This window comes from Xenia sp. Carnegie-2017, unplaced genomic scaffold (assembly GCF_021976095.1).
Source record: "Xenia sp. Carnegie-2017 unplaced genomic scaffold, XeniaSp_v1 HiC_scaffold_4, whole genome shotgun sequence".
NCBI lineage: Eukaryota > Metazoa > Cnidaria > Anthozoa > Malacalcyonacea > Xeniidae > Xenia > Xenia sp. Carnegie-2017.
Window position 1 is genome coordinate 2,929,626 of NW_025813504.1, and position 26,853 is coordinate 2,956,478.

General features: G+C 33.2%; 1 protein-coding gene and 2 long non-coding RNA genes across 5 annotated transcripts; all 3 read left to right on the top strand.

The window, feature by feature from the left end:
* The first annotated feature begins 4,863 nt into the window (after positions 1-4,863).
* LOC124455519 lies at positions 4,864-9,506 on the top strand. 2 transcript variants are annotated; one of them, XR_006951890.1, is made up of 6 exons: positions 4,864-5,116; positions 6,704-6,961; positions 7,461-7,641; positions 7,922-8,106; positions 8,747-8,772; positions 9,176-9,506. It is a non-coding gene; the product is annotated as an uncharacterized LOC124455519 (long non-coding RNA). The 2 variants fall into 2 exon arrangements; XR_006951889.1 differs by lacking the exons at positions 4,864-5,116; positions 6,704-6,961; positions 7,461-7,641; positions 7,922-8,106 and adding an exon at positions 8,113-8,678.
* A 2,722-nt stretch (positions 9,507-12,228) lies between these two features.
* Positions 12,229-13,969, top strand: LOC124455660. The gene is made up of 2 exons (XR_006951975.1): positions 12,229-12,371; positions 13,585-13,969. It is a non-coding gene; the product is annotated as an uncharacterized LOC124455660 (long non-coding RNA).
* A 1,360-nt stretch (positions 13,970-15,329) lies between these two features.
* LOC124455631 (myotubularin-related protein 13-like) lies at positions 15,330-26,273 on the top strand. 2 transcript variants are annotated; one of them, XM_047006279.1, is made up of 10 exons: positions 18,871-19,047; positions 19,695-19,858; positions 20,193-20,355; positions 20,668-20,748; positions 22,694-22,823; positions 23,363-23,499; positions 24,399-24,512; positions 25,020-25,110; positions 25,512-25,537; positions 25,943-26,273. In XM_047006279.1, the coding sequence occupies exons 3-10, from the start codon at positions 20,320-20,322 to the stop codon at positions 26,033-26,035; spliced, it is 708 nt and encodes a 235-aa protein (XP_046862235.1). In that variant the 5' UTR covers positions 18,871-19,047; positions 19,695-19,858; positions 20,193-20,319; the 3' UTR covers positions 26,036-26,273. The 2 variants fall into 2 exon arrangements, 1 of the variants encoding a protein (XP_046862235.1); XR_006951952.1 differs by lacking the exons at positions 20,668-20,748; positions 22,694-22,823; positions 23,363-23,499; ... (2 more) ...; positions 25,512-25,537; positions 25,943-26,273 and adding exons at positions 15,330-15,609; positions 17,239-17,414; positions 17,645-17,904; positions 18,405-18,585 and having other exon boundaries at positions 18,863-19,047; positions 20,193-20,306.
* The last annotated feature ends 580 nt before the right edge of the window (positions 26,274-26,853 follow it).

The window sequence follows — 26,853 nt, forward strand, 5'->3', positions numbered from 1 at the left end:
GCATATGAGTCTGATCCAATCTTTAATTTAGAAAAGAGTTAAATTTATTGAATGAGGAATGACCAATATATGTGTTTAATGGTCAAACAGGGGTGTGTTAGAGGGAGCTCAGCTTTATTCAAATTCTATGCCTTGTATTGCCAATGAAATATATATATCAAAAAGCTAGCAGCACCTAAATATATATCAGAAAGCCAGCAATATTTTAATATATATGAGAAAGGCAGCAACAGTTGTAATATACATTAAAAAGCCCAAATAGCTGAAATTATGGAGATATGCCTCTGTGATCTTATAAGCCAAAACCTACAATTAAAATATCATCGACAAGTCTAGAAGAGAAGTAATGTTCTACTTTGAGCTACAGAAGTAGGGTACATTTGTACAATTCATTACCAAAAATATATTGTACTCAGCTGTTTCAGTGAATATCCTAATAGTAATTACTTCATTTTTAAATGATGAACTAAAAATACAAAATACAACATGGAAAATCATAAGAGTTTCTGTGATTTGGTGTAGTTGTTTTAGTGTGGAAGTGGCTGAGAATTGAGAGGTTTGTAGATTGACCAATTTAAGAACATATTGAGAAATCATCTTCGATTAAAAAACAAGCTTTGGATTAAGAAAACTATTGAAACTGCATCAGCACGAACTTTGCAATGCTATTTGGCCCAAAAATGTTTCTCTACTTGAGTCAGTTCATTGAACCTTATATTAAAAGCAGTTCAGCACAACAATCACCATACGCAATCAAATTTCGTAAGTTCGACGTAAAGGCATTTCTTTCATTTTTTCGTAATCCTTGATTCTTGCGATATGTAATGACATTTAGTAGCCTTCAACAATCAGTTATTACACACTTATCCATAAAAAACGCAATATTATCTCAAAATGCTGTATTACTAGCAGCAATAGCTATAAAAACACTAGCTCAAATTTTAAAACTAGGAACCAAAATGGCGGAAATTGATCAGGTGATCAATATTGCCCAATCAAAGTAAGCTAAACGGATAGCAATAGATGTCCCAACTCTTTCTTATAGAGGGCTCTGGTTTAAGTTCATTCTCGAACTGATTTTTTTTAATTTAGCTGTTTTCATGCATCATAAATTATTCAGTAATCGTTTCTACAGAAGTATAAAAAAAGCATACGCTCTTGCTTTTAACTGCATAATAACTACATTCTGTAAAACGACAACATTTCTCAAAGATAATAGTTCGAATTACTTATTTAGGTAGGAATACCGTTTTGGTGTGCACATCGATAAGTAAAAAGCCATTTATGTTGACTGCGTGAAAGTTTTTTTTAGAATTTCGACATTTTAGTCGTGAATCTTGGTTTAAATGAATAAAGCCTAAGTGATGATATCGATATTTCTTGTCTTGATGATGACTTAGCAAAGTTATTGAAGAGGTTTTGGAAGTTTCTCTTAAGACTGTATGGATGAATCTTGCAGTATATATATTGTCGTTTGTGAAGAAAAGACCGGTAAGTAGGTTATACAAAGTTTTACAATAAAATATTGTAGCAAATAATTCAAACATAAGTTGGAAACTAAAGAATGCAAAGCAGTAATGTCATATAATTTTTTTCTATTCTATGCGATGGCAGGAACATGTTATACTGTTTGCTCAAATTTAAAAATAAAAGTTTCAGAAAACTTAGAATTTGTCGATATTGTCCTTTAACTTTCTCAGGTATGATAAAAATTCTAAAAGAAGATGGTTATTTCAAGTCAGGCGTTTTTTCCTAGTAAAAGAGCCTCTTATCTCTTCTTCTAAGACAGGAAGAATTCAAGTTATTCTTGTAGCTAATGGAAAAGTTGTTTATGCCTTGCACGTTGTTACTGTTAGAAGTTTACAACAATTTCTTAAACGTAAATTATGTTTATGCTTATTTAAATAATTTATTACTAAGTAATGGCAATACATGGGCGTCAATCCTGCGCAAATTGGGGGTGACCATATTCATATATTCAGTTATGCCAGGCTGATTTCTTATGAAAATGAAATTTTTTGGAAAAGAAATTAGCCACGCATTACAGAATATATGAATATCCCCTCCCACCCTAAATAAGACAGGATTGACGTCAATGTGGCAATAAATAGTTCGTACTAAATCAAATAAATTATTGTGCTACTGTCGCAAAAGTGAAAAAAAAATTAAACGTCTTGTTGACATTGCAGACTGATTTTCTCCCTATCAAAAGCAGTAAGTACAACAAGTCAAAAGAAATGTTTAATAACAGCTTTATTGTTCGCAAAATCATTTTTAAAAATGTGTTTGTTAGCTGGTAACTGTTATCGAAATACGTTTAATAGAGACACGAGTTTCGTTTTTTGAAAGGAGTCAAATTTGCTTTATCTAATCTGTCGCTATAACATAAACCAGGATAGATTATTGACGTGATTCTTCTTTTTACTCTATCACTATTTTCACTCTATATTCATAGCGCAAATTTGAAATCCATTGTTCCACCTTGCACTTAGACTAACAATGTTGACTGCTGTAAACTTTCTATAATTTAAAATTAAAATGTACAATTAAGCAATCGTTATACCTAATATAACAAACACAATTATTTGAATAATAAAAGTGCATTAAATTTAAGTCGGAAAAATTTGGCTTGCCTCCCAAATGTTACTAAATGAATTTTAAAAGAAAATGGCGACGTATGTTTTTTCATATCATGATGTGTTTGGATCTTTTGCTGTGCTGGAGATAATCTTCATCTTTTAGCAAATGTTTTGTCGCATCAATACACGTTTTTGAATCTTAAGCTCAGTTTTTCTTCACTAAAAGGGGGTTGATTAAAATAAGACAAATTTTGTACATATTTAACCAACTCTCTTTTTAATTACAAAAACATCGTAGAACTAGTAAGTAATACATGTTTTTGCATCTTAAATACATTTTACTTAACAAAAAGGAGGTTGGTTAAAACAAGACAAATTTTGTAATAAATATTATAATCAATATGTACAACTTTTGTCTTATTCGAACCAACCTCGATTTAGTGAATAAGCACTGAGTTTAAAATGCAAATCATGTACTACATCGCATTTGTTTGTTGTTTTTTGTAATTAAAATGAGAATTAGTTATATATGTACAAAATTTATCTTATCTTAAGCAAATCTTGAATATTATCAGTGTTCCCGAAAGGAAAAAAAGACGACCTAGATATTTTTTCCACATATTGTCTCCTACATAAAGTTGTCAAGAAATGAAAAACTTTTACAGTAACGATTAGCAGTTTCGTTAAACATGTAAAATTATTTATTTGTAACCAGCCAAGAGTTTCCTCTTGCATTTTAAGAAAGGTACAAAGATAAACAGCTGCAACATAAAGCATTGAGATTTTGGTCAGCACTTAGTGAAGTTTGAAAAAGATCACCATTATGAGGTAACTATAAACATTTGATAACACAAGCTATGTTTACTTTGTTTATGTCTGCACAGAGCTTTATATGGAATTTCCACAAAAAACTTGTCTGTCATTAGAGAGTTTGCATAAGAATAGATAAGACTCGTCATCTTCTCCAAGTGTACTCATCACATGAGTATTATGTTTTGTTGCGGGTTAAGCACTTTAAAGCAATCTGATAAGTGATTACTTGCAACTTAGGAGTATTTTTCACTAATACAAGTGCTAATAACATTACTTTTTTTCTTGTGTGTTGGGAGGGAGGGGGGGGGGGAGTCATAGAGTGCATCTATCTTCTATGAAAAAGGTTTTAATTAACTTAAAGTAGGTTGGCTGGTGAAGTCAGAAAATTTGAGTTCGAATCCAATGTGATAGTCAATGTGAAACAGAGCTATGCTTGTCCGAAAGTGATGATCAAGTTTTAAAACCCCGGATCTTGCTGTATAATCAATTTTATTACCAGCACAGATGTATTATTACATTAACTACTTAAACTATGCAACTTATTCTTTATAAAACTGAGATGATCAGTTTATTAAAACTGCAAAAGGGTGAAAGTAAAAATTTGAATTAGACAAGAGTCACAAGATTCAACATGTTTTAGTATAACAATCAAAGTTCTGTAGAAGAACATCCTTTTTTACTGGCCATTATAAATAAATTTCTAGCAAATCAGGGTCATAAAAATAGATATATCTGTGTGTAAATCATACCAACAATATTTTATAGATGAAGTGACATGTCTACGTTTTGCTAAGAGGCATGTTTAATGGAGTATTTGTAGACAACACTGGAATTAAAGGTTAACCTCCTTTAGGATAAATCTGTCTGCCAGCAAACTGTAAACAAGCTTAGTCTGAAAATTAAAGTCATCTATAAGCTCAGCTCAATGAGTTAACGAGTCACTCCGTTCACCCCCCAACTGCTTGCTTTTTCTTTGTCTTCTATACAAGAATATCTGCCTTTGCCATGCTTCAATTTTAATAAATTGTTTTGAAATCATGTTGTACTTCAAATTGTACCACAATTTCTTTTTTTTGTGTGTTTTTCCATAGTTTTCCCTGTTGTTGTTTTATTCGCCATGTTGCATGAGATTAATCATGTGGCATAGAGGCCAGGCTTTACCAGGCCAGCTAAGCTTAGTCCCCACACCTTAGTTTTTCTTGCTTGATTATTCTACAAATTTTGTCTGAAATAATATCTAAATAGTCGGCGGTTGGAATATTGCCAATATGCTATCGTTTGACACAGTGGAAAAGGTGTCAAATGTCAAGACAATCACATCGCAAGCATTTTGTGCGATTGACACCATGAGACCTGGATCAACACCCTGGCCATAATTTTGTTGCGCAATGACTGTGACATCGTTGCAGATGGGAAATAGTAGTAAAACAGCTTGCCAAAATCAATAATATTGATACCATTGATTGATACATAATATATCTACACTGCGAGTATTGATATTCGGCGCTATACTAAGTCGAAGTTTCAGTTGTTTGAATATTCAAGAAGGTATTTCCGTCGAGTTTTTTAAGCTGAAGAAACTTATGAACGCTTTTTGGTGCAAGCGAGTATGAACAAGCAAAATTGGAATAACGACGATCGACGACGAGTATGATCTTGTGAATTTCCAGAATTGTCTTTTCCGCAGAGTCAGAATGACATATAATGCTTTGTGTACCAGTAAGGTTAGATTCTGACGTAGTTACTTGCTATAGATGATAAAAATCACTCAATTATGCTTATGGCCCTTAATGATGTATGTATCAAATGGACTTAATATGGTGGTCAGTCACTCAAAGTTCATTAAAATGACATCGTATTTTCATTGAAAATAAGCCATCTCCTTAATTATTAAAGCTTACTATAACTCTACAGCTGTGTCCTTGAAGCTGTTTGCTTTGTACCCCATTGATATATATGTATATAAAATAATGCTACTTCTCAATTTTTAATGCCTGCTTTAACACTGCAACTGTATTCTTGAAACTCACCGGTTGCTTTGTACCATATAGATCATATAAATAATTAGCCTCTTTCTCAATACTTAAGCTTTCTATAAAAAGGCAAAATTCTTTATTCCCAAAAGCTGGTTACTTTGTAACACTACCATATAGATATATGTACAAATAAGCCACCTCCTGAATTATTAAAGCTTGCTATAAGAATGCAGCTGTGTCCCTGAAAATGTTTTCTTTGTACCAAAAGATGTATATAAATAATTATCCTACTTCTCAATTTTTAATGCTTGCCATAACACTGGAACTGCATTCCTGAATTTGGGTTGCTTTGACCATATAGTTATAGAAATAAGCCACCTCCTCAGTTCTTAGAACTTTCTATAACACTGCAACTTTGTTCTCTAAGATGTTTGCTTTGTACCCTATTGTTATATAAATAATAGTTATCCTTCTCAATTTATGAAGTTTGCTGTAAAATTGCAACTAATTCTCCAAGCTTGCTGCTTTGTACCCTATAGATAAATAAATAATGAGCCTCTTCCTTGATACATAACATTAAGCATGCTAATTTGTTGTATAGCTGAAGCTTATTGCTTTGGACATGATCATTCTACTAACATTAAAAAAATAGTTTATGTACCTCAACTATATAACTATATAGTAATATTTTCTACTCATCTTATGAGTATATTCATCTATATTTTCTACTCAAATTATGGACCGGCAAAAATGTTTCGGAGCCAATCAAAGCGTGCCACTTAGCCGGAAGTGACGCTTGCCATATAATAGTTACCATTATTTACCATTACTTACTTTACATATTTGTAAATGTAGGTCAACAACGATCAACAGCAACAACAACAAAAACTGTCCTTCAGTTGACTGTTGACAGTTGTCGTCAGTTGTTGACAGTTGTCAGTTGTTGTTAGTTGTTGACAGACTGTTGACAGTTGCTGTCAAAAACAGTTGACTGTTGTTGTCAGTACTAGGCTTTGGCTCTGTACTTGAGGAACGTATAGGGAGTAAAAGCGGACCTTGGAGGCTTTCTACGGTCAATCTTTCGTACGCAGCTTGTCGAAGGTATAGTTGTAAGAAAAATGGTGGAGATAATTTTCAATTACAGAATTGTCATCCTCAAAATTTCGAAATAAGACTTAGGAGCATTTAACCCTTTCTTTATTACCATAAGTGTTTTAAAACTCATATTTACTATCGTATAATACATTTATTTTGCGAAAGGGTAAGCTTTACAAGTCTTTGAAAAATATACATGTTTGGACAAAATAGTCATCATATTGTGGATTTTTCTTTCAGTTACCGGCTGTTTTAGTGGTGCCACGAGACGTGACCGATGACTCTTTGTTGCGCGTGTCTAAAAACAATCGCCATATGCGTTTTCCTGTTGCGACGTGGATACATAAAGGCAATAAATTCGCCGTTTTCATGGGATCTTTGCCATTAAACGAAGCTCTGTGGCATCCATCATTCGCTCTGGTGTAGCTCCAAGTGGTGGAAGCACTGACGCAAGACGCTCGTCCAACGTGAAGCAAGATAAATATTTATCTCCCGTTGGTTAGTTGCTTACATTTATCGTTTCAACGCTCGTCCCTTCCCTTACATGTAAGTGCCCCCCCCCAGCGCAATGCCCCTCTCCCACATACACACAGATCTATTGCCACCCTTGGTATCACAGCAATATATTACTTTACTATAATTATGGTTACGGTTTTGTGGATTCTCGTTTTTTTGAAAATCACATGTTGAATTAAAGTATCCTTGAAAAATAAACGAGAACTAATGAAAATGAATTGTATAATTCTTTTTCTAAAACTGGGTGATTTCGATAAAAACTTGATTGTTTACGCTATAAAATTATGGATACTGTTGATTTTTGTAAAATATTTATGTATTACAATATAAGTATGTAGGGACTGTTTGCCATTCTTTAAGTTTTATTAACATTAGCAAATGTACCTGCATTTATCACTTTTTTCTTATGGATCCTAAAGTTTTGCTTTAAGCATTATTACGTGATTATGTAACCGTGATTTTCTATGCTTTTAATTTTAAGTGTCTTCAAATCCTGTATCGTGGAATAAAGCGGAGGCGAAACATCGTTCACTAGCAGCCAACGTCAGCATGTCTAAAGCAACGATGAATCTACGATCAAATGACAATGCATCTAAACGTGTTTTTGTTGTGGATTCTGTTGACAAAGCAATTACTGAGCAAGGATGGAAGCCTGCTGCACTGTACGTTTTTTAATCTTTCTTGGTGTGTTTATTATCTGTATTATTATTTTAGCGATAGTCAATGGCGATAATAGTGTAAGCCCTCAATACCCAAGTGCAAGATCTTACGTTTTGTTATATCCAGTTCTTTTGAAATCGAATGTGTTTTTTTTCAGTTCCATTTTAATATGCATATATAAATTTTTTCCACTCCCCCCTCCTCCCAATGATCGAACTCGCAATGTCCTTGCTTCACGTATGAGAACAACTACAGTTAATACTTCATGTTGTTTTTTTGGAGGTGACGTCATTTGCTCAAGTAATGTTAGATCCATACTACCGAACGATTGATGGTTTTAAAGTTTAGTTGAAAAAGAATGGTTGTCCTTTGGACATCGTTTCTCACATGGCTGTAATCATACATATTCAACGCAATCAAGTGGATTCACGCCTGTTTTCTTGCAATTTCTTGATGGCGTCCATCAGGTTATCATTGTTTCTTAATTAGTTATTTTAGTGAACGATATTTTAATGGAATGTGATAAGGAAAGATGGAAAACGGTGTAAGATAAAGCTTCAGATTGTCAATGTCTACTGGTTTCTGTTAAAAATTACTATAGAAAGGTTAACTTTGTTGTTTCTTACCATAGCTTTGTGCCTATTTGATTTAGTCCGAATCATACTTTGCGATGCTTTATTTTTGTGATTTGTTTGGATAGAAGCATTAAAACCATTTACAATTGCGCGAAAATTCTAAACATTTAATGTTCTGTATTTGTGAAATTTTTGAGCTTGAACACTTGATGAAGAACAAGTTTTCTATTGTTACTTTTCACCCACGTGATGTTTGCTTGACTACGGTTGCTAGCCACGATACTACACAAAGTGATCAAAAAGGGAAACTAGTGTTAGGAAATTTATATGGAAGTTTCATTTGGTTATATTGCAATGGATGGAATGAGGATCCAAACATTGCAAAGTTAAAAGTCTTTGTTTCGATACCCAGAATAATCACTCATCAAGCAAAAAGTACGAGGAACCGGCTAGTAAGCGGACAGGTGATAATTATTGTATTGTCGTGTTTTTTTTTTTTAATAAAAATTGTGAATTTCATTTATATTTTTAGCAAACGAGAAGCAAGTTTTTTTCGACGTAAGTAAATATATTTTTGTATCTTTCATCTCTATGTTGCTTGTTTGAAGCTTCAAGGTGCTGTAAATCATCACCAATTTTGATTGGTTTAAATTATTGTATGAAAAACCATTTGGTTAATCGTGCGTGCTATTTTCTGTGAAAGATGTAAGCGTGGCTAGCATTAAATAATGGTAATAAGCTCTTTTATGAACTTTCAAATTTTCCCTGAAGCTTAAAGATGATCCTTTCTTTCCACTTTTAGTTGATTTAGCTTGACATTGAAAAAACAATTAAATATTTTACACTGATAACATTGAACCCTGTTTTTAAAACTTTGAAATAAAACCGATGTAAACTATCATGCATGTAAAATACTTATTCTTCTTAAAGACTATTTTCACTGCCTTATATGTTTCTATAGCTTCGTACAGAGAAACGATTGTATAATTTGTATGCTGCGACTGAGGAAGAAGCCAAGAAATGGATATCTAAATTACAAAGCTTGGATACGTAGAGCTTCCACGGTCCAATTATGAATTTCATTATAATCAAAAGAAATGTTGTGCATATGTGAAATATTTTAACATTTTAGAACGCATATTTAGGGTAATTTATGTATGTATTTTAATTTTTTTAAATAATAGTATCATTTTGAGGCACGCACAGGTTTCAAATAATTATGACTGAAATAACCAATACGAATTTTCGTTGTATTTCCACATGTTATAAAAATAGTGTGACACCAGTTATAATCAGTGAAGCTATTATTTTTCATCAATTACGTATTTTAACAATAAGAGTCTCAATACTATCAAACGGTAGGCTAACAAGTTTAACTTATCTGCTCAGTCTGAACCACAGATCTAATAATACACTAGATAGTACAACTGACATAAAAGTTGAAGCCGGGCAAATTTACTTCCGGAGCCCCAAAGTAGTGAGAATCAATATGGCGTTGAACAAGAAAATATGTGGTCCAAGTTAATATCTCGCAATTATTACCAAATCGCGGAGGTTGCATCAACTTTTTTGCACTATTTATGAAATAAATCATTGTGACTATAGTTTGTAAGAAAAAATTGAAGAATACTCCAGTACATCGCCGTAAAATTGATTTCAAGTGTAGCTCGATTTGAAAGCATCAGCAGCGACTAAGGCTTAAGTACTGGAATTTACACATCTAAATATCGTATCACAGGACAATCTGCGATAGTGTGGCTTAGTTCGTGTGGCAAATACAGCGATATCATACTCGATCTATGGATGTATTGTAATAGAACAGGCATATTACAAAAATCAGTCAGAAATTGACACATGTTACAAGCACAAATTAAATATTTTGCTCAGAATAAATAATTTAGGTTTGATATTTTCAATAACAAGAATGTGTAGAAAGTTTTATATGCATGTACATGCCTGAATGGTAAAAAAGACAATAAAAATGTTGAAAACAGTAGCATAACATCACCATAACAGTACATTAAGCACTGTGGGCAGTGGCCATATAACCCACTGGTTTAGACTATGACAATACATTGTTTATATATATGTGTAAAACACAGTCAATACTACAAGTCTGGTGACTCTTCTTGCTTTAACAAGTAAATATTTTCCCCGTGTTGGACAGAGTGTATTGTATCAACCTGTGGTATCAACAGTTTCACAAGTGACCTGCTATTTTATACTTCACAAAAAATTTGGTGTAACAGAGGTAGACTCATAATATAAAACAAATTCCGAAGAAGCAAGACAGACTCTATGACATAGACAAGCAAGACAAGCAAGACAAGCAAGACATAGACAAGACATAGACAAACAAGACATAGACTCTTCGAGGTAGACTCTTCACATTCTTTCTGTAAATAATTTCTGAACGTATTAATTACTCACATCGTGACATAGCTATATTCGTTTGCCGACTAGAAACACCAGAAAAATGCATTTCTGGTACAATAATCCAGTGCAATATTTAATTATGTACAGTGAACAATATACTTTATATAAATCGTGAAAAATCTTTCAAACTGTTATCTGCAACTCGTTTTACTTAACAATAAATATCGGAAGATAATTATACGACGTTCGATTGAACATTTTGTGGCAGATTGTGCTGTGATACGATATTTAGATGTGCAAATTCCAGTATCTTAAGCCTTCGTCGCTGCTGATGCTTTCAAATCGAGCTACACTTGAAATCAATTTTACGGCAATGTATTGGCGTATTCTGCTATCTTTTTCTTGAAAAACTATGGTCACATTGATTTTTTTCATTAATAGAGTAAACCAGTTTATGTTACCGTCGTGACTTGCAAGTAATTGCAAGATATCAGCTTTGACCAGATATTTTCTAATACAACGCCATATTGATTCTCACTACTTTATGGCTCCGGAAGTAAATTTGCCCGGCTTCAACCACTACTTATGAAATGCAAGCCGTTGCACTATCTAGTGTATTATTAGATCTGTGGTCTGAACCCTACTCCGAGTCTAGAGTACGTGATTCCAACAATAATTCACAATAGGTTTTCCAAACAGATTAAAGGTACAGAAGTCAAAAAGGCTTAGTTGATGTCTCCAAGACTTGTAGGGTGTTGTTTTGTCAACCTACACTGCCGTATAAGTTATCTTTAATTTGCTGTGCCTCGTAAATTGTCCTCAATAAGTTGTACCCTGTAAGTTGTTCTCATGCAATATAGTTGAATTACTTACATATATATATATATAATAATGCCACAATAGAAACCAGAATAAAAACTTCTGTATAGTTCTATAAAATATGCTCACGCATGCAAGAAAGCTTCTAGATTTCCTTCTAATAATGACCATGGATTTCTATTGAATTACCTGAATGAGGAAAATGGCTTGGATGCAGCTGGTCAAAATATAATGGAGGACGTGAAGACTCTCGTTTGCATTGTGGTTGTAGAACATACTTCGTATTAGTGAAGCTAAATAATATGAAAAGTCGCTGGGGGAGGTAGCGTTCTAACCTTTTAGCAAAGTTTTAGGAAAATTGCGTCTTGTTCATTCTTAGTCAGTATATCCAATGTTTGCCAGTATTTGAAAAACATTTGTATTTTAGGCTGTTGAATTAAAACCGTCAGTGAGTGCTTTGCTTGCTTTTTTTCATGTTCATATATAATAAAACGAAGACATAGTTTTGTTTTGTTTATGTTTCTTTCAAATTTCTTGAATAATTAAATAAGTTTGTGTGTTGCAATTTTCAGCCGGTATTTCAATATTATGCTAAAAATATATCAGCATTTACACTTTTTCTGTGCAATTTAATTTATAAATAACATTTAGTTATAAGTACTACAGAAATGATCAAAATATTAAAGCGAGCATATGCACTACGATAAAAACATCGCAAAGTTATAATTCAAATATACATCTAATGTTTTGCTCAATCAATGCTCACTATATTATTTTAAAAATGTTATGATTAACAACAATAAAAATCATATGGTGTAATACCCTTGTTTTACATAACAATATACACCTACGAAGGTTCAAATTCCTTTGCATAAAAACATTTATTATACACGGAATTGAAGGATGCGTATGATGTTTTTATGAGATGAGTTTAAGAAATTTGAAGTCGCTATCAGTTCAAGGTAGGTTAACAAAAGTAAATAAAGTTGTAATTACTATACGTCATAGATGATCGGTTATTTTATCTGTACTATTAATGATTTCGTACTTTGAATATATTCATGGCTTGCTTTAATTCTCAAGGGTTAAAATTTTTACAAAACCAATCGTACTCAATAAACATTTAACGATTATTTGTCGTGCTTCCTTTAAAACAGCGAGTTTTTATTAAAGGGAAACATGATTGGACGATTTTAAGTTTAAATGCAGACAGGGAGTCGGACGATTCGACGATTTAAAAATCAATAAAAATTATTCTTAACATGAATTTATAGTTATAACAAAATAAAGCTAAATTAAGTGTTGTATTTATTAGTTTTCTGATATAAATTTGAACCCACCACTGAATGGCTAGTATATAGCGTAGACACACTATACATAAATTTTGACTGAATTTTGTGTAATTCAAAAATATAATATTTTGTTTGAGCTTTTACACTGAGCTTTTTCAATGTCTTATTTGCGTCTAAGTCATCCATACGACGACATGTGAATTATATATAATTTAAATAAACTACTTCATGGTAGGTGAGTGCGTACAATTTAAAACTCAACGTAGACAATTCCGTTCTAACGAAGGAACTTAATTGTTTTGTATTTTCCGTTGTTCCTTTTCTTTTGGACAGAAATGTAATGTATTTCCCGAGATATTCACGAAGTTGTTGGACGGAATTGAGATTTATATTTGTTTCGGCAATAAAAAACCTTGAAGAAGTCTATACCCGTAAACTAAAAGCTCACTCACATTCACATATATTGAGAGCGACATAAAAATCACACTCTATCTAATTATGAGCAAAGTCATTTCTCTATCTATGGCAAGATTTTCTCCTAAATATTTCAAATCAAGCAATCAGTTGAGAGAAATTGAGCTTTGAATATGTATGAAGTGCTTTCGAAGCCGCACTCATTGACTGTGCAATGTTTGCCATATTTTCTGTGCGCATGCGTTGAATTCACCGTTTTTCTGGCTAGTAACTTGACGACTGTGTACTATGATATTGTATTAAAAAAAAGGATTTTTGAGTATTAGTCATCTCATATTGGTAAGATGGCGAAAGGTTGTAAGAGAACAGGAAAGATATATAAGATATATTTACAGCGAGAGCTCATAATTTCATTGCTAACAAGTACGTAAATGCCCCTTCTTTGGTAAATTCGTACGTTTCAACGTAGGATAAGAAAAGAAAGAAGTCAACGCAATCAACTTTCGTTTCGCGAAAACGATCATTATCCACATCCATATATGCAAGAAGAAGAAACAAATAAAGTGGTCAAATCATAGACTCTGATATATAATCATCATTGGTATAACCATCAAAAATTTACAATGTGTGACATACCAGCTTCTATAAATTCTTTTACATGCGTTTGTGTACAAATAGAAGATTGGATTAATTGGTTTTGGGACGTTAAAGTTGGTGAAATAACTGAGTCGTATTTGCGGTTCTTTCTTGTCAATAATGTCTTAAAGCGAAACAATTTGTATCATCAGTAAATTGGACTTTGGACTTTCATTTTTGAAAAAATGTTATGTATTGTACAGTAAATATATCTTTTTTTATGAAATATATCTTTTTTTGTGTTATTTTTGTTTTTATATATTTTCTATTACACTTTATGAACTAATATATATATTGATATCATAACAGGCTCACCCTCTCTATTTTTTATGTTTACTACCGCTGACTGCTCAAAAACGATACCCCAGTGCCCCCCGAGCCTGCGATGATATATATATATATATATATATATATATATATACAAAGTGTATAACAATGTGCCCTCCCAGTTATCACCATAGTAAAATGGTGACTCCTGCACTTGGGACACAGGACGTACGGTTACACATTGTATGGATTGTATTGTAGAGTCACCAGAGCGCTCAAACCTATATAGGTGAGCAATGTATAAAGCGAATGCGGTGAACGTCTCTTTATGAGACTCTCTACGCAATCCGAGAGCGCTCAAACTGCGCAAGCGCAGCGAGCGTAATATACAAAGTGTATAACAATGTGCCCTCCCGGCTATCACCATAGTACAATGGTGACTCCTGCACCATAACTACTGGATCTTGTGACCCAGTAGTTAACTAATATATATATATATTAGTTAACACATGTTTTAGTATAACAATCAAAGTGCTGTAGAAGAACATCCTTTTTTACGGGCCATTATAAATAAATTTCTAGCAAATCAGGGTCATAAAAATAGATATATCTGTGTGTAAATGATACCAACATTATTTTATTGATGACGTGACTTGTTTACGTTTTGCTAAAAGGCAGGTTTAATCGAGTGTTTTTAGACAACACTGGAAACAATGTTTAACCTCCCTTGGGATAAATCTGTCTGTCAGTAAGCTGTAAACAAGCTTAGTCTGAGTATTAAAGTCATCTATAAGCTCAGCTCAGTGAGCTAACGTGTTACCATGTTCACTCCCCAACTGCTTGTTTTTCTTGGTCTTCTATACAAGAATATCTGCCTTTTCCGTGCTCAATTTTAATGAATTGTTTTGAATTCATGTTGCACTTTAAACTGTACCACAATTTCTTTTTTATGTGTGTTTTTCCATAGTTTTTTCTGTTGGATAAGATTTATTGTGTGGCATAGCGGCCAGGCCCTGCCAGACTAGCTAAGCTTAGTCCCCACGCCTTGGTTTTTCTTGTTGGTTATTGTACAAATTTTGTGTGAAATAATATCTGAATAGTCGGCGGTTGGAATGTTGCGCAATTTGCTATCTTTTGACACCTTAAAAAGAGTGTCTAGTGTGAAGCCAATCACAGCAAAAGCATTTTGTGCAAGTGACACCATGAAATCTGGATCGACACCTTAGCCATAATTTTGTTGCGCAATGACTGAGACATCGTTGCAGATGGGAAATAGTAGTAAAACAGCTTGCCAAAATCAATGATATTGACAACAGTGATTAATACATATTACATCTACCATGGTCTCCTACACTGCGAGTATTGACATTCTGCGCTATACTAAGTCGAAGTTTCAGTTTTTTTAATATTGAAGAAGGTATTTCCATCAAGATTTTTAAGCTGAAGAAGCTTGTGAACGCTTTTTGGTGCAAGAGAGAGCTTGAACAAGCAAAATTGGAATAACGACGACGAGTATGATCTTGTGAATTTTCAGAATTGCCTTTTCTGCAGAGTCAGAAGAATGACATATAATGCTTTGTGCACCAGTAAGGTAAGATTCTGACGTAGTTACTTGCTATAGATGATAAAAATCACTCAATTATGCTTATGGCCCTTAATGATGTATTTATCAAATGGAATTAATATGGTGGTCAGTCACTCAAACTTCATTAAAATGACCTCGTATTTTCATTGAAAATAAGCCATCTCCTTAATTATTAAAGCTTGCTATAACACTACAGTTGTGTCCTAGAAGCTGTTTGATTTGTACCCGATTGATATATATGTATATAAAATAATGTTACTTCTCAATTTTTAATGCCTGCTATAACACTGCAACTGTATTCTCGAAACTCACTGGTTGCTTTGTACCATGTAGGTCATATAAATGATAAGCCTCCTCCTCAATACTTAAGCTTTCTATAAAAAGGCGAAGTTCTTTATTCCCAAAAGCTGGTTACTTTGTAACAATACCATATAGATATATGTACAAATAAGCCACCTCCTCAATTATTAAAGCTTGCTATAAAAATGCAGCTGTGTCCCTGACAATGTTTGATTTGTACCAAAAGATGTATATAAATAATTATCCTACTTCTCAATTTTTAATGCGTGCCATAACACTGGAACTGCATTCCTGAAATTGGGTTGCTTTGACCATATAGTTTTACAAATAAGCCACCTCCTCAGTTCTTAGAACTTTCTATGACACTGCAACTTTGTTCTCTAAGATGTTTACTTTGTACCCTATTGTTATATAAATAATAATTATCCTTCTCAATTTTTAAAGTTTGCAGTTAAATTGCAACTAATTCTCCTAGCTGGCTGCTTTGTACCCTATAGATAAATAAATAATGAGTCTCTTCCTCAATACATAACATTAAGCTTGCTAATTTGTTGTATAGCTGAAGCTCATTGCTTTGGACATGATCTTTCTCTAACATTAAAAAAATAATTTATGTACCTCAACTATATAACTATATAGTAATATTTTCTACTCAACTTGTTTTAGTACATTGGGTGATGGAAATTGTCTTTACAATGTTTGTTCTATTGTCTTGATTGCAAATGAAAATCTTTCCACCATACTGAGGTGCCTCACAAGCATTGAGCTAAATGAAAATGCTTCATACTATGCTAAGCACACCCTTTATTTCTCAGTAAAGACCGAGAAAGCGAGGTTATTAAAAGAATTATTATATGGCATTATTTGACCTGAAACGAAGCTTGATTTCTTTCTCGTCCTTGATGTTTTTACGGGTTGATTTTCACTTTTCTAGTTTTCGTCCATAAAAAATAAATCGTTTTAAATTGTATCGTCTAGATAGTTTAACTGTTTTCCAAGTGTTTTTCCTTCGAATCACATTCGTAAATGGTTTTTTGTTTCGTGTTTTTTTTGCGTTTTACTGTTTGCTTTACGAAGTTTCTTTACATTTGATTGTAAAATTACGCATTTTGGACCGTGGTCGATTACGGGAAAATAATGGACCGGCAAAATGTTTCTGAGCCAATCAAAGCGCGCCACTTAGCCGGAAGTGACGCTTGCCTTATAATAATTACCATTATTTACCATTATAGTTACTATTACTTACCATTGTCTACCCTTACTTACCATTACTAACAATTACTTACTTTATTGTTAGCTTTTCTGCAATGTTATTGGTTATATATATTCTGTTAGGGTGATGGATCCCTTGTGGTACAAAATGCGCTGGTTATTGAAAACTTGAATTTAACTCCGTATTGTGAAGACTATAAAAGACTTGGCTTTGGCTCTGTACTTGAGGAACGTATAGGGAGTAAAAGTGGATCTTGGAGGCTTTCTATGGTCAATCTTTCGTACGCAGCCTGTCGAAGGTAAAGTTATAAGAAAAATGCAGCAAATAATTTTCTATTACATAATTGTTATGCTCAAAGTTTCCGAATAAGACTTAGGAGCATTTAACCCTTTCATTATTGCCATAAGTGTTTTAAAACTCATATTTACTCGTACAATACATTTATTTTGCGAAAGGGTAAGCTTTACAAGTCTTAAAAGTAAACATGTTTCGACAAAATAGTCATCATATTGTGGATTTTTCTTTCAGTTACCCGGCTGTTTTAGTGGTGCCACAACACGTGACCGATGACTCTTTGTTGCGCGTGTCTAAAAATCATCGCAATATGCGTTTTCCTGTTGCGACGTGGAGACATAAAGTCAATAAATTCGCCGTTTTATTGCGATCTTCTGCCATTGAACGAAGCTCTGTGGCATCCATCATTCGCTCTGGTGTAGCTGCAAGTGGTGGAAGCACTGACGCAATACGTTCATCCAACGTGGAGCAAGACAAATATTTATCTGCCGTTGGTTAGTTGTTTACATTTATCATTTCAACGCTCGTCCCCTACCCTCACATGTAAGTGCCCTCCCCCCCCCTAGCGCAATGCCCTCCCACATGAACACAGATCTATTGCCACCCTTGGTATCACAGCAATATATATTACTTTACTATAATTATGCGTAAGTTGTGGATTCTCGTTTTTTTAAAAATCACATTTTGAAATAAAGTATTCTCGAAAAATAAACGAGAACTAATAAAAATACATTGAATAATTGTTTTTCTAAAACTGAGTGATTTAGTTATAGCTGGATTGTCTACGCTATAAAATTATGGATACTGTTGATTTTTGTAAGATATTTATGTATTATAATACAAGTATGTATTGACTGTTTGCCATTCTTTAAGTTTTATTAACATTAACAAATGTACCTGCATTTATCACTTTTTTCTTATGGATCCTAAAGTTTTGCTTTAAGCATTATCATGTGCTTATGTAACTGTGATTTTCTATGCTTTTAATTTTAAGTGTCTTCAAATCCTGTAACGTGGAATAAAGCGGAGGCGAAACATCGTTCACTGGCAGCCAACGTCAGCATGTCTAAAGAAACGATGAATCTACGATCAAATGACAATGCATCTAAACGTGTTTCTGTTGTGGATTCCGTTGACAAAGCAATAACTGAGCAAAGATGGGAGCCTGCTGCACTGTACGTTTTTTAATCTTTCTTTGTGTGTTTGTTATCTGTGTTATTATTTTAGCGATAGTCAATGGCAATAGTAGTGTAGGCCCTCAATACCCAAGCGCAAGATCTTACGTTTTGTCTTATCCAGTTCCTTTGAAATCGAACGTGTTTTTTTTTCAGTTCCATTTTCATGTTCCTATATAAATATTCTCCACTCCCCCCTTCCCAATGATCGAACTGGCAATTTCTCTGCTTTACGTACGAACAACTACCGTTAATACTTCATGTTGTTTTTTCGTAGGTGACGTCAGTTGCTCAAGTAATGTTAGATCCATACTATCGAACGATTAATGGTTTTAAAGTTTTAGTTGAAAAAAATGGTTGTTCTTTGGACATTGTTTCTCACATCGCTGTAATCATACACATTCAACGCAGTCAAGTGGATTCACGCCTGTTTTCTTGCAATTTCTTGATGGCGTCCATCAGGTTATCATTGTATCTTAAAGTTATTTTAGAAAATTGGGGTTAAGATGGTATGGTGTCCGTCGTCTGAGTATTGTGGGAAATGTTTTTTTATATTACACAAGAAAAACGTTTGACCAAAGCTTGAGTTAGCATAAATTTTTTTTTGAAAACTTTATTCCATCAAAAATTTTAGTCATGAAGTTAAGGCGCTTTTCTCGCCATAAATTTGAAATATACATTTAACTCTTAAAAGCAACTCTTTCATGGTCATTAACTTCAAAGTTTTCTGTCATTGTACGACTTAATAAATTGACACGCGTGTCTGAGAGTAAAATTTGGTAGTGTCAATTGTTAAACCTAAATATTTTTCTTCTCTTGACAAAAACGAGGACAAATACGTATGTCTGTGTATAATTATATTGTGCGATGTTTTTAACGAGATAGAACAAAATTTGAACAAAATTTGTTAGTGCAAATAGGAAAGGTTTGATTATAAATTGGACGATAAAAATATTTTTGTTGTTAGAATTTCGCTCACAAACACAAAAATTATAATTTATTTAGCATCTAAAATATGTTTACTAAATCACAAGGATTGTTTCCTTTATTTTCTCTTGAAGATTTTCTTGTCGTAAACCAGATTTAATACATTCTCTTTAAATTCCCAGGTGCTTCGTCCTCATTGCAACGTTTCCAATCTAAAATTATGGAGTTATTTTGTTTCGGAGAATGTCTCCACTGGTCCAGAGTTTGATCAAGAAGTTATAAATGAGACAGAAACCGCTGCCGAGGAAGGACAACAGAAGTTAGAAGACAAGTACGATGCCAAAAGGTATAAATATAATTTTGCGTTAAGAAGTAAGCGCGTTTCCATGTAAAACTTAGCAAAGTACATCTACGATTTGCGTGTTTCCATTAAAAATTAGTGAAGTACTTCGATACTTAGCGTGTTTCCATTTGAAAATTATTGAGTACTTTAATAGTTAGGATGTTTCCATTTAAACATTATGTAGTGCTTCCATTATTAGCATGTTTCTATTAAAAAATAAGTTTAATGCCATTCGTAGCTTGCATGCTTGCACTATATGTTTAAAAAAGTGATTTACAATATTCAACCATGCGTAAATTATTGAATAAAATAGCTAACGCTTCATATTGTTTACTAGACGCTGTCGAAGTGGTATGTTTGGTGGATCGGTTCATTACGACAGTAGTAGCTGTGCATATCGTTTGTACGAATATAATCGCATCGAAGAAGAGGCTGACAAACACGCAACTCGTTGAAAAAAATTTATGGCAGCGTTTGAACAGCCTAAAATAACGAAAACGGTATTTATAGCAAATATACTTTCATTGTGACGTGTTGTTTCACTTTTATTTTGTAAACATTTAGTAAAGGTCATCCACTGGATTTTTTGTAAATGGCTGTGAATATCATATCTTAGGTCTCATTTAGGCAGCATAACTAATTTTTGCTTACTGAATGTGTGCATCGTACGTATGAATACCATTACAGACTGGAGTGTATGAATTGTATGAATACCAGACTGGAGTATGTGCATGGTATGAATACCATCCCAGACTGTGGTGTTTGCCTGGTACGAATGAACACCATAACTGACTGGCATTTTTTCTTTACAGTTTTTAACATACAACGAAGAACTTTCCAGAGTCCGTAGTGGTGTACTACACAAACGAGATTCGATGGTCATAATACTTGAGGTAGTATTTATGGTTCTTTTTCTTTATGATTAATTTATATTGATTGTAGATAATTTATAACTTCAATGACCATTTTATGATTACGTGATTTTGAATCAATATTCTCGTTCATGCAATATACTCGTTCTCTTGTGTGATTTTTGATAAAATAATTTCTATATACAAAAAGATTTTTGTATTAGTTTGGTAACTTATAAAAATGCACTTTTTTCACATTTTGTTTTGCTGTGCTGGTAGCACTAAACCGTGAAATTGTATTCATGTTGTCTTGGAATATGTTGTGTTCTTTAAGAGCTAGAAAACACTTTCTGAGTTTCTAGAGAGTTTTAGAAACACGTGATTGGGAGAAACAATAAATTACATGTCAAAGAGAAACACGAAGCGCGTGTGTAAAAATTTCACGAGTGTTTCTATATAAATCAATAGGAATAGGCAAATATTTTTTTGTATTTTCTTTATGAAATAACGTTTTAAGAAGAATATAAAGACAATGAATTCTTGAATTTTAATAACATGTTGTTTATATTTTTGCCTTGAAACTTTCCGCCATAACCACGGAAGTTTTTCAATAATTTTGAGAGACTGAAGCTCTTGTGCAATAAAGGGTTTTATAGACACGGGTTTTTCAAGCATTGCACTAATCAGCACCCGTGTTTTTAAAAGTTTTTTTCAAACAATATGAGATTGGTATCATGCTGCCATTTTGAAAGATTCTGGAACACAGTTTGTATAAAATTTTAATGTCTCTGAATTCTGATTTTTTGATAAAATCTTGAAAAGTAGTCAGTTAACGCATTAGTTTAATCTTCATTTAATTTCTTTTTCCTGAAATGGAGGTAAAATTGACATCTTAATGTTGGAACTTTTGTAAGTGACTTACCTTGTGGCGGCTCACTTCACATGACAACACACCTTTTGTACTGGTTTCATTAAATAATTTGTTTCGTTAAGTGACCTACCTTGTGGTGGCTCACTTCACATGACAACACACCTTTTGTACTAGTATCAGTAAATAATTTCTTTGTTAAGTGACCTACTTTGCGGTGGCTCACTTCACATGACAACACACCTTTTGTACTGGTTTCAGTAAATAATTTGTTTCGTTAAGTGACCTACCTTGTGGTGGCTCACTTCACATGACAACACACCTTTTGTACTGGTTTCATTAAATAATTTGTTTCGTTAAGTGACCTACCTTGTGGTGGCTCACTTCACATGACAACACACCTTTTGTACTAGTATCAGTAAATAATTTCTTTTGTTAAGTGACCTACTTTGCGGTGGCTCACTTCACATGACAACACACCTTTTGTACTGGTTTCAGTAAATAATTTGTTTCGTTAAGTGACCTACCTTGTGGTGGCTCACTTCACATGACAACACACCTTTTGTACTGGTATCAGTAAATAATTTGTTTTGTTAAGTGACCTATCATGTGGCGGCTCACTTCACATGACAACACACCTTTTGTACTGGTTTCAGTAAATAATTTGTTTTGTAAATTGACCTATCATGTGGCGGCTCACTTCACATGACAACACACCTTTTGTACTGGTTTCAGTAAATAATTTGTTTTGTAAATTGACCTATCATGTGGCGGCTCACTTGACATGACAACACACCATTTGTACTGGTTTCAGTAAATAATTGGTTTTGTTTAAATTTTCATAATACGTTGATTCCTTTGTTACGTTTGTTAGGCTTTCCATGCCTGTTAAGATCTTAGCTTTAAAAAAATGTCAACATTGTTGTGTTTTGCGAAGAACAGACAGCAATTGCTTAAATTTGTAATTCAAAATTATTTCTACAACTTTTGCTGCGTATTTATACCTTTCAAGTAGAGATTAACTTTGTTACTTTTATAAGATGACCTTGTAGAAACTGATTTCACTTAGCTTCTTTTAAAGCTACATACTATGTGACAGATGTTACTTTTATATTTCAGGGGAAACTTCAAATCGAAGACTACAGTAACCAAGGTTTTTCACGACCTCATTCATTTGAACCTCACAGTTTCTTTACGCCAACCAACTGCGATTTCTGTCTACAAGTGATATGGAATATTGGAAAAGGAGGTATGGTTTGCTTGTGTATCTATCTATTTATGATGGCCATGCAGTTGACTTTCCGTTCCATCTATAAACACGCTTCTTTATCTTGTCTACTGTGCAAAGTTTCTATGGAAATTTTTGCTAATAAAGTTTTACAACTAGCAAAGCTTTATAGCAGAATGCACGCGCGTTTATGTTAGTTAATTATACCCCTAGTAAAAATTTAATTTTGAAATGAAAGTGAAACAATCGCAGCCAGACAATATTTTTGTGCTAGATTTATGATAATTGTTATGTCATACAACTGATAATTTATTTCATGATGATTGTGACGCCGCTATTGTCTATCATAAATTTCAATGAGTGTCTACCGTTGATAATTTAATAATTTAAGAAATTTATTCAAGTCTATCCAAAATAGATTAAAATGGCTTGGCTCGGTCCTGGCATTTTGATACCCCAAAACTGTTCACCACGCGTCGTAGTTACGTTAACGTTTTGTGGAGAGATTTTGGCTCCTGCCACCAAAAATTTTTTTGTATTTTAATATGTGTTTTTTGTAAGATTCAGATGCACAGAATGTGGATACAACTGCCACGAGAAATGCGGATCACGTGTTCCTAAAACGTGTCCTAATTACAAGAATCTGAAAGACCAGAATGATAGCATGCCATCTAATAGTAACAAAAGCTTACATGAGGTACAACATAGTACACTTGTGAACTTCTACTATTGATGTTTGTTAATTGCAAGCATTTTCCTTCCCTTTTAAATTTATAATTATATAATATTGTTACGTGCGTGGTCCCGAAAGAATAACTATTAATTTTGGTTCTATTTCCACACGCAACAAAGATAGTGTGAACCAGTTATATTTCTCAAACAATTTATTAATCAACGCGTAAATATAAAAAGTAGATAAGTGTCTTAATAATTATATCGATAAGTATGAGTAAAACTTATCTCCTCTGTCTGAGTACAACCGCGAGTCTTTATTCTTGAGCGTTCGTGAGTCCAACAATGACTCACAATAGTTTTCCAATAGATTAAAGCACAGAAGCCAAAAGATAGTTATGGCACAGAAGCCAAAATAGTTGTCTGGTAGATTGTAGCTTGTCAACCTACTTCGGTAGGCTATGCCTCCTAAGTTTCTCCTCGTAGCTTGTGCTCGTAGGTTGTCCTCGTAGGTTGTACTCAGTGGTCTAAACTACTGATATATATATATAATCTAATCGGAAGTATTGTGGTTTTGTGACCTACATCCCATACGCAATACAGTATGTTACAGCAAGATATAGTTAACCACAATAACAACAAATGCGGTTGCGGTTCTAAAGTGTTTACGCATGTAAGCAAGCTTCTAGCGCATGCAAGCAAGCTTCTAGATAACGTTCTAATTAATTATATATGAAATTATAATATGACATTAAAATGATATTACATGATAGTAGTTGCTATCATGTAACAAATATGTAAACAAAGAAGATATTGTTAAGTTTCGCTTTATATTACTCAGTTATACCGGATTAAGCTTTAGTTATACTAGCCAAAGTGATTTATCATGAATTAGTCATTTGAATAATCTTTATCATTCCATAGTCTCCAAGTTTAAACAAATCTTCGAAATTTTTGTGTGGGTATCTATGGAAACGAGGTGCTTTATTCAAACAATGGAAGCAACGGTATTTTGTATTGGATACGGAAAGACATCCGGTAATGTTCTTTATTGGCTATTTTAGTAAACGATATTTTGATGGAACGTGATAAGGAAAGATGGAAAACGGTGTAAAATAAAGCTTCAGATTGTCAATGTGTACTGGTTTCTGTTAAAAATTACTATAGAAAGGTTAACTTTGTTGTTTCTTACCATAGATTTGTGCCTATTTGATTTAGTCCAAATCATACTTTGCGATACCTTCTTTTTGTGATTTCACGTTAAATTTTCATTGTTGTATTTGTGAAATCACGTTAAAAGCAAGAGTAACAAAAAGTGCATTTTAAAAATCGTTACATTACTGACAGAGCATGGAATTGTTAAAAAGAAGTTCTGAGAACGGGAGGTGCATGATTTAAAGTTTGCGACTCTTTTGATGCTGAAAATCGCAAAGTTTAAACGGTGCAAATTGTTCGATGCACTTATTTCTAGTTCATTGCAATTTGCTGTCCTTAGCTTTAACATTTTACGATGTCTATGTTTTCACAAATTAATTGGTTTTGTAGCTTCGTTACTATGATGAAGTAAGCGATGTTCATTGTCAAGGTGTTGTCAACTTAACTGAAATTATTTCATGTGAAATGTCACAGTTGAATTGTAAGTTTTATTTCAATATTTTGCTCTATAGTCTTATTTCTTCCATGGTTTTGACGAGCTTTTAAAACAAAGCTCTATTGACTTTGGTTGCATAACTAGGAAAAACGACTTTTCTGTTAACTTTGGATTTTTTGCGTGTTGAGGGTGTTGTGTGTTCCAAATTAAAACTTCTCCTAGGATATTACCTAATTGCAAAGTTTTAAGCTTTTTTAGTATCTGTAGAAAACATATTTATTTCAGTATATAAAAATTAATAATATATTTAAGTATGGAACAAGTTGCAATTTCGTATTTACTTGTACGATAAAACTGTAAACATGATTACATGATTGTAAAAGTGCTGTAATTGTATTGTCGTGTTTTTTTTTTATAAAAATTGCAAATTTCATTGATATTTTTTGCAAACGAGAAGCAAGTTTTTTTCGACGTAAGTATATATATTTGTGTATCTTTCATCGCTGTGTTGTTTGTTTGAGGCTTCAAGGTCCTCTAAATCATCACGAATTTTGATTGGTTTAAATTATTGTATGAAAAACCATTTGGTTAATCGTGCTTGATATTTTCTGTGAACGATGTAAGCGTGGCTAGCATTAAATAATGGGAATAAGCTCTTTTATGAAATTTTAAATTTTCCCTGAAGCTTAAAGATGATCCTTTCTTTACCACTTTTAGTTGATTTAGATTGACATTGAACAAGCAATTTAATATTTTACGCTGATAACATTGAACCCTGTTTTAAATCTTTGAAATAGAACCGATCTAAACCATCATGCATCTAAAATACTTATTCTTCTTAAATACTTCTTTCACTGCGCTATATATTCTTCTATAGCTTCGTACAGAGAAACGATTGTATAATTTGTATGTAGCGACGGAGGAAGAAGCCAAGAAATGGATCTCTAAATTACAAATCTTGGATACGTAGAGCTTCCACGGTCCAATCAGGAATTTCATAATAATAAAAAGAAATGTTGTGCATATGTGAAATATTTTAACATTTTAGAACACATATTTAGTGTAATTTATGTACGTATTTTAATTTTTTTAAATAATAGCATCATTTTGAGACACGCACAGGTTTCAAATAATCATGACTGAAATAACCAATACGAATTTTCGTTGTATTTCCACATGTTATAAAAATAGTGTGACACCAGTTATAATCACTGAAGCTATTTATTTTTCATCAATTACGTATTTTAACAATAAGAGTCTCAATACTATCAAACAATAGGCTAACAAGTTTAACTTATCTGCTCAGTCTGAACACTACCCCCAGTCTAGTGTACGTGATTGCAACAATGATTCACAATAGTTTATCTAAACAGATTAAAGGCACAGAAGTCAAAAAGGCTTAGTTGATGTCTCCAAGACTTGTAGGGTGTTGTTTTGTCAACTTACACCGCCGTATAAGTTATCTTCAATTTGCTGTGCCTCGTAAATTGTCCTCAATAAGTTGTACCCTGTAAGTTGTTCTCATGCAATACAATTAAACTACTTATATATATATAATAATAATCATGCCACAATAAAAACCAGAATAAAAAACTTCTGTGCAGTTCTATAAAATATGCTCACGCATGCAAGAAAGCTTCTAGATTTCCTTCTAATAATGACCATAGATTTCTATTGAATTACCTGGATGAGGAAAATGGCTTGGATGCAGCTGGTCAAAATATAATGGAGGACGTGAAGACTCTCGTTTGCATTGTGTTTGTAGAACATACTTCGTATTATCGAATC

What these genes read in the sequence shown, in the direction of transcription:
- LOC124455631 (XM_047006279.1), top strand. Translation starts at nt 20,320, where the DNA reads ATGGCAGCGTTTGAACAGCCTAAAATAACGAAAACG. An exon ending in CGATGGTCATAATACTTGAG is followed by an intron (nt 20,749 to 22,693) that starts GTAGTATTTATG and finishes TTTATATTTCAG; the next exon opens with GGGAAACTTCAAATCGAAGA. An exon ending in TGAAATGTCACAGTTGAATT is followed by an intron (nt 25,111 to 25,511) that starts GTAAGTTTTATT and finishes TGATATTTTTTG; the next exon opens with CAAACGAGAAGCAAGTTTTT.